Source organism: Nycticebus coucang, chromosome 2 (genome assembly GCF_027406575.1).
Source record: "Nycticebus coucang isolate mNycCou1 chromosome 2, mNycCou1.pri, whole genome shotgun sequence".
Taxonomy (NCBI): domain Eukaryota; kingdom Metazoa; phylum Chordata; class Mammalia; order Primates; family Lorisidae; genus Nycticebus; species Nycticebus coucang.
The window spans coordinates 114,247,154-114,255,259 of NC_069781.1; the positions used below are offsets into that span (position 1 = coordinate 114,247,154).

General features: G+C 55.3%; 1 protein-coding gene across 2 annotated transcripts in view; it reads left to right on the forward strand.

Annotated features, from left to right (window-relative positions):
* DPP9 (dipeptidyl peptidase 9) overlaps positions 1-7,842 on the forward strand; it is a 40,732-nt gene extending 32,890 nt beyond the window's left edge. Inside the window, exons 18-22 of one of the 2 annotated variants that reach the window (XM_053579394.1) lie at positions 579-725; positions 1,633-1,785; positions 2,362-2,504; positions 3,990-4,101; positions 6,675-7,842. In XM_053579394.1, the coding sequence (XP_053435369.1) occupies positions 579-725; positions 1,633-1,785; positions 2,362-2,504; positions 3,990-4,101; positions 6,675-6,767 (648 nt within the window). In that variant the 3' untranslated portion in view covers positions 6,768-7,842. Of the gene's footprint in view, positions 1-578; positions 726-1,632; positions 1,786-1,909; positions 2,042-2,361; positions 2,505-3,989; positions 4,102-6,674 lie in introns of those variants that run through there. The other variant, XM_053579403.1, reaches the window with a different exon arrangement.
* Positions 7,843-8,106: the final 264 nt, after the last annotated feature.

Sequence of the window (8,106 nt, forward strand, 5' to 3'; positions counted from 1 at the left end):
GCATCTGCTCCCACAATCCTCCCTCCCTCCCTCCAGACAGCCTCCCCTTCTGCCTTTGCCTGCTCTCTTTCTTATCCCTCTGGGAAGCTCCCTGGTCACCAGCTTGGGACAAAGGGGACCCTGCACCCAATCCCTGAGCAGGGGTCAGGGCCAGGCAGATAGATGGGTAGGTGGATCCATCTAAGGTGGGATGTCTCACCCAGGCAGCCTTGGCCCCCTCCCAGGGAAAACTGGCTGACATCTGAGGACATTTGCTGTTGTCACAGCTGAGGAAGGGGTGCTCCAGGCATGGGGCAAGTGGAAACAGATGCTGTTCAGCACTCTGCAGGGCCCAGGATGGCTCTACCCTAGAAGAAGACCAGTCCTTTACTACAGTAGTAGCAGAGTGGTCTTCCCTGGGAAGGCACAGTTGCCATGTCTGACCTTATCACTCTCAAGTGCCCAGCACCTCCTGACAAAGTACAGGCACGTAATTAGGCTCTGGGTCCCCATGCTGTACCTGTCCCTATCCTGCTGGTGACTCTGACTAGACTTGACCCAGAACCCCAAGCACCGCATCCATGCCTTGCTTCCCACAGGTACAGCTGGTGAATAACTCCTTCAAGGGGATCAAATACCTTCGGCTCAATACTCTGGCATCCCTGGGCTATGCCGTGGTTGTGATCGATGGCAGGGGCTCGTGTCAGCGCGGCCTTCGGTTCGAAGGAGCCTTGAAGAACCAGATGGTAACTTCCCTTCCGGTTGCTTGAACGCTTCCTATCTTGGGCAGCTTGGGGCAGCAGAGGGCAGTTCTGGCCTCAATGACCTGGGCACAGTGATTTGGTCTTTTGGATTTAAAGGAGACAGCCACTTTGCTGCTCAGCTCTAAGCCATGTTCTGTGGGGACACATGCATACTACCTGGCATCTGAATTCATGGCCTGGAAGCGTCATAGACTGCCCCACAGTCTCGGTTCCTAGAAGTACTGAGGGCTGGGCATGGCAGGGGCTGGTAGCCCAGGAAGCAGCGTTAGCAGTGAGTTTTGGGTGGTGACTGTCATCCCAGTCCGTTTCTGCTGCTATAACAAAGTCCCATAGGCTGGGGCATTTATGAAGAAGAGATACTTACTTCTCATGGTTCTAGAGGCTGGAAAAGTCCATAGTCAAGGCACTAGTAGGGCTGATGTCTGGTAAGGGCAGCTCCCTGCTTCAGAGATGGTGCCTTGTTAGTGCAGGCCCTGGAGGACAGAGTGCTGTGTCCTTCTCACACAGCAGAGAGGGCAGAAAGGGGGCCGACACCCTCTAGTAGGCCTGGTCCCAACACTTGAGGGTGGGGCCCTCATGGCCCAGCCACCCCTAGAAGGCCTCAGTGGGGGTCTCAGTGTGAGTTTTAGAGAGGATAGAGACACCCAAACCATAACAGCAGTGATGGTGGTGACAGTGTCAGTGATGGCACCAGTAGTGCCCCGCTGTGGGGTGAGCAGACTGAGGCCTAGGAGGTGGCAGGGTAGGGCCAGAGCCAGGTTGGGGGTAGCCTCAGGAGACAGGTGGTCCCCAGAAAGCCAGCTGTGCTCCCAGAGGAAAAAGATAGAAGTGGGACCACAGGGGCACACCTGGAAGGAGGCTGCTGAGAGGTGCCCGGCCTCATCCCCAGGGTCAGGTGGAGATCGAGGACCAGGTGGAGGGCTTGCAGTTCGTGGCCGAGAAGTACGGCTTCATCGACTTGAGCCGCGTTGCCATCCACGGCTGGTCCTATGGTGGCTTCCTCTCCCTCATGGGGCTGATCCACAAGCCCCAGGTATTTAAGGTGGGTCCTTCCCCCAGCCAACCCACTATGCCCTGCACCTCCCCACTCCCCTGTCTGCACCCGCCCGCCACCCCCCGGAGGCATCTCGGCAGGGGCCTTGCCACGTGGCTGTTTCTCCCTGCAGCAGCCCCACGGGGCCGAGCCCCCCTCCTCATTGCCCGCCGCCGACCCCAGGATGGCATCCGGCTGCACAAAACCCTGCCAGCAGCTCTCTGTGGGAGGCTGAGCCCGGGACCCCGGCCTCGGATGGGCAGAGGTGGGGCATGGTGTGAAGAGCGGCGGGAGGGGCCCCCAGGCCGGTGGCACCTCAGGGCGCTGTGGGGGCGCGGCCATGAGGAGGAGGAGGCGGCGGAAGGGCAGGGGGAGCAGGGCCCTCACCCGCCCACCCGTGGTGCCCTGCCCACCCTGGAGCAGCACATGGCCCACAGGAACACACGGTCTGAGGGCCCCTCTCTGCCAGCCCCAAGTGCATGACGGCTCCTGTGCTCCGGGGAGGCCCCGGGACGGCTGGCGGGCACAGGCTCCCTGACCAACGCCTCTCTTTCCCTTTCTCTCTCTTCCCCTTCCCGTCCCCAGGTCGCCATTGCGGGTGCCCCAGTCACAGTCTGGATGGCATATGACACGGGATACACAGAGCGCTACATGGACATCCCAGAGAACAACCAGCATGGCTACGAGGCAGGCTCCGTGGCCCTGCACGTGGAAAAGCTCCCCAATGAGTAAGGACACTGCACCCTGCACCCTACATTCCTCCCAAGTGCTCTCCTGCCACATGATGCCATCCCTCTGGCACCTGCTGTTTCTTTGTCTATCCTACCACCCCTCCTGTTCCCCTGTGGCCTGGGCAAAGCTGGTATCTACCTGTGTGTGCTGTGAAGCACTCTCTTGCCAGCTCTCTTTCCTTACCACACTTCGAAGGAAGGGGCACCCAGGGCTGCTCATGGAGGGAGGGAGGTGCATAGCCCCGCCTTCAGAGAGGCAGAAGGAACTAGAGTCATAGCACTTTTCATGCATTCAGCTTCCCTTGCTCCTCAAAAGAAGCCCCTGTGAGCAAGTGTCAGCCTTGGGCCCTCTCTATCAGTAAAGACATTAAATAGCCTCTGTCTTCTGGGTTTTGACACTCTGACACAGGACATAGTGTCCTAAACGGTGACAGCATCCAGGGCTGTGGGACCAGTTCACATTTCACACTTTTGACATTGGCCTTGGCCTTACTTTCTCATGGAGAAAAAATGGAGTTGCCACTTTCTGGTGTGTCCATCTGGTTAGTGTTCACCAGGGTTCTGTGCAGCTATATGGGATAGGAGGGGGTTTAAAATCCACCTGTGTTGCTCTCCCAGGGTGGCTGCTCCTGGGGCCTGGAGTAGGGGCCGGCACATACTGCCAAAATCACAGCTATGGACTTTGCTCTCCAATATGAGAGCTGGTCACCACACATGGCCATTGAAATTTAAGTTTACATTCAAATTAACTAAATTAATAAATAGATCAAGACAGAGCACAGATTAGCAGCTGTCCCAGGATGGTAGTAACTGCTAATGGGAACAGGACTTGGCTTCAGAATGATGGAATGTTCTGGAACTAGGGAGAGAGAATGGTTGTACAGCATTGTGGGTACATCAGATGCCACTGAATAGTGTGCTTTTGCATGATTACTTTTAGGTTAATGTGAATTTCACCACAAAAAAATATTTTCTAGTTGAGCATAGTACTGCATATCTGTAGTCTCAGCACGTTAGGAGGCCAAGGGAGGAAAATTGCTTGAGCCCAAAAGTTGGAGTCTGCTGTGAGCTATAAGGCCACAGCACCCTGGCCTAAGTAATAGAGCGAAACCCTGTCTTCAAAAAAAAACTATGTTCCTCAGTCATTCCTGTTACATTTTAAGTATTGGGTGGTGCAGTTCTAGAACGTTATTTTGTACATTGCAGTGTGGAGCAGTGTGCTGCAGAAGCCCCCTGCCCACACAGATGCATGCTCCTGTTCCCTCCCTGCCTGGGAGCAAACGGGTCTTCCAGGCTTACCAGTTATGGGTCTATTCCCAACATCAAGCTGGGCTTATGGGTCTATTCCCAACATCAAGCTGGGGCTGGGAGAGACTCAGACTAGTTGGGTCATGGACAGTGGCTGGACCAGCCCAGGGCATGCAGAGGCGTGGACCCACCAGTCTCAATTCCTGGCCTCACATCCTTTACCCTGTTTCCCAGGCCCAACCGCCTGCTCATCCTCCACGGCTTCCTGGATGAAAACGTGCACTTTTTCCACACAAATTTCCTCGTCTCCCAGCTGATCCGGGCAGGAAAACCTTACCAGCTCCAGGTGAGTGGCTCTTGGGTGCTTCAGGATCCCTCCCCAGGAGTCAGGAGAGCTTGGGGACCCAATACCGTGTGGTCAGTGGGGTCTGATGGGATTGCCTCCCACTATGTTTGCCTCCAGAAGCAGAGGCTCTGGAGGACCTGGGGCTCACACTCCCCTCCCTGCATTCATGCTGTTGCCCGCCCTGTGCTTCCTGGTTCCCAGTGTTCATTGTCCATACATCCATCAAGCATTTGTCACTCCTAGGGGTAGGGCAGGGGGTACACACCTTCCCCAGCTCAGAGCCTGGTGGAAGGAGGTTTCTGAAACTGGGATTTTGACACAGACATAGAAACTTGCTTAGAAGCAACCACAGAGTGCTGAAAGCATCCAGCAGTCCCTTACTAAGAGGATCGGGGGCCTAAGAATTCCCTGGGCAGGAAACATTTAAGGGTGCTGGCATGAGTAAGGAGGCAGCCAGGGGTGGGAGGCCCTTGTGTGGACACAGAAACATGTAGGAGAGAGTAGCATGGACAGGAGACCAGGGCAGGCGGGAGCCAGCTAGGCAGGGCCTTTGCAGTGAGGGGCAGGGTTCAGTGAGGCCTGGGCTTCTGTAAAGGGGAGAGCTCAGGGAATGGCAGGGCCTCAGTAGAGGTGGATAGGGCTTCTGTAAAGGGGCCAGGCTCCCTTGTGGGGTGAAGAGCTGACCTCTTGGCAGGACCTCCCCAGCCCCCACATTCCAAGCTGACCTGGGACATGTTCCTCACCAACAGTCTCAAGCAGCTATAGGTGGGTGCAGAGTCAGGAGGGACTGTGATAGAACTTCAGGTGGCCCTTCCAAGCCTGAAACCCTGAGCCCACTGCCTTCCCAGAGGCTGGGTGGCTGAGGTAGCATTCAGCCTCAGGACTCAATTCCCAATCTGCACTATGGGCATGAAAACTCTGCCTCCTGGGATCCTGTGCGATCTCATGTGAATTCTCTCAGGAAAAGCACTTAGCATGCAAGGTTGCCCCAGGGCTGGGAGTAGGGCAGTGTTTGGGAGATGCATGGACCACACCCCACTTTCTGTTTCAGACACCCCCAAAATGGCTGGACTAAGTAGCTGGTAGCTACAGGCCTTCTTTATTCACAAATCACATTTGCCACATGCCAGGGCCTGGAGTGGTGGAATGAGGTTGCTGAAAGGGCTAGGAGTTCAGTAGACAACCAAACAGACCCTCCCCCTGTCCTCCCAGCTAAGGGGGAGGAACCAAGTGACTAGGACCCAGGGTGATGTGACAGCAAGGGCATAGCATGTGCAGATGGCTGGAAGTGGGGTCAGCTGGGCCTGTCCCAGGTGGTGCCAGAGCCTGAGCTAGAACAGGAGGGGGGCCCAGGAGCTGACAGGTTATAGGACCCAGAGGCCAGTTGTTTTGTTTTTAGAGACAGTCTCGCTCTGTCATCCAGGCTAGAGTGCCATGGCATCATCATTGCTCATTGTAGACACAAACTCCTAGGCTCAACAATCCTCTTGCCTCAGCCTCCCAAGTAGCTGGGACTACAGGCACCTGCCACAATGCCCAGCTTTTTTAGAGACGAGGTCTTGCTCTGGCTCAGTCTGGTCTTGAATCTGTGAGCTCAGGCAATCCACCTGCCTCAGCCTCCTAGAGTACTAGGATACAGGCGTGAGCCACCATGCCTGGCCAAAGGCTGCTTTTGTTGTCAGGCTGGCAAGGTCTTGCAGAGGTCTAGGCTGCAAGAACCTAGTTGGAACCGTGTTGTCCAACTGATGATTCATCCAAGGCAAGGGTAAAAGAGGGGAGATTAACAGGTGGTTTGGTGCATTCTCAAGCTAATGGACCAGGGTGGCAGCATGGTCCTGGAGAGGAAAAGATGATTGGAAATCCATCTTGTTGGCAGGAGGTGGCAAGGAATGAGCCACCTTGCCTTGCTGCCAGCCAACCCCAGTGTTCTTTGGGAGAGTCTGTCCTGCCAGCCCTCAGAGGGCAATGGGGAGCTGTTGATATATCCATCAACACCATGGGAGACCCCACTTCATAGCCAGAGGCAAGATGTACACTCTATGTCTGTCCACCCAAGGCCCTGGGAATCGGCTGAGTCAGGTTTGAGGAGACTGGGTAGTTCCCTGTCCCTGTCCCTTTGTTGGCTAAATAGCCCTTGGTTAATAGCAGGACCCAGAAAACACAAAGTCTGGAGGAGAGAGTGGCCATCCTGTTATCTAGAGCTTATTGTGTGCAGTTCAAAGGTAGCCTTTCAGTGAAGTGGAAGTTAGGGTGAGAGTACCAGGTGTCTCTGAGATTTGAAGCCTCAGCCTCTTCTGCAGAGTTGGGTTTGTCCCTCTTCAGCAGGCTTGGCAAGTACGTGGTTTTATAGACTTTATCTTACCAAGCCCTCCCAACAAGCTTTCAAGGTCTGCATTCATGCCCTTTTTGAGAAGGGCCTAGTTATACCACTAGTCAGTGGTAGAGGTGGGACAGGAAGCCAGATCTATGGGCTTCAGAGCTCATTTGTCTTTCCTGTCTGCACCATGTGCCTGGTAAGGGGAGAGTCCTGGGTGGCCCCATGGTGCCCTAGCCTGCCTTGTCTCTCCCTACAGATCTACCCCAACGAGAGACACAGTATTCGCTGCCCAGAGTCAGGTGAGCACTATGAAGTCACACTGCTGCACTTTCTACAAGAATACCTCTGAGTCAGTCGTGGGCCATCTCGGCTGCCCTGCCTGCCACCCGGAGCCATCACAGCAGAGCACAAGTGGCTTCAAGGCTGCACTGCCACCCGGGGACCAGGCAGGAGGGACCGAGCACCCCCTCAGGCCCATACGAGGTGCCTCTCCTACCCCCACTGGCCAGCCCTGCTGCCCTGAGGAGCCGCTGCCTTTGCCACCCCAACGCCTTTTATCATTTTCTTAATGCTCCTGGGGTTTTGCCTGCTGCTTCTTGGTTGACAGGACAGACAGATGATGGCCAATTCCTACAAGGCATGGCCTCAGGCCATCCCCACCTTCTAAAAGAAGGAGGCCACACCCTGCTGGGCACCAGAGAGACCAGAGCTCAGGCTGCCTTGGCCCGAAGAGACTCGGAGGAGCTGCACGCCTTCCACCGTGGCTCCCCATGGCCTCTTGATCTCTTAACCTGGCCACCACCCCCAGCACAGAAGCATGCAATCGCCTATCCTCCCCATCAGGTCCCCACTTCATGTTTGTGTTTTGTTTTGGGGGGCATTTTTCATAACTATTTAAAAGACGGCAAAGAGGTGCCTAAATCTAGACTCGTAGTCTGTACCAGGCAGTGGGGGTTTCAACCCAGCCCCTGGTGAGCCCCAAAGCCTGAGTAGAAAGTCATGAGGGCCCAGCAGGAGGAACAGCCAAGGCCTGCTGGGGGGCTCTGCACTCTCCCACCCCCACCTCTCCCTGAGCTTTCAGGCAGGCACTGAAACTCACTGAGCTTCAGCGCACTGCTGGTCAGCGGCTGCTGTCCCCTCCCCAGCCCAGCTGTCCAGCCGCACATATCTGCCTGGCCCATACCCACCAGGGGTTCCAGGGTTGAGAGTTGGAACCATCCCCACCTCAGGGTTATACTTCCCCCTTCCTTTCCCTCCCATGAAGAGTTCTGCCAGGGGTGGGCCAAAAAAAAAAAAAAAAAAAAAACAGAAACAAACCACCTCTAACATATTATGGAAAGAAAATATTTTTGTCGATTCTTATTCTTTTATAATTATGTGTGTAAGAAAGTAGACTCATTAAACGATTCCACATGGAAACCTGCCCCCTGCCTGAGGTTCCTTCTGAGTCCTGGGGCTTCTCTGAATGGGAGGGGGCTTCCAAGAGAGTGATTGAGACCAGCTATTGCCATCTCTGTGGTCTTGCCAGTTACCAGGGACCACTGGAGACCTGGGGCTACCCTGGGATGAGCCCAAGTGGGGTGTCCTGCCAACCTGGCTGGAAGATGCCCACCCCTGATCAAACTGGTCCAGGGAGGACGGTATCACCTAATGCTATGAGAGCAGTCCTTGTCCTCAGAGGTCCAGAA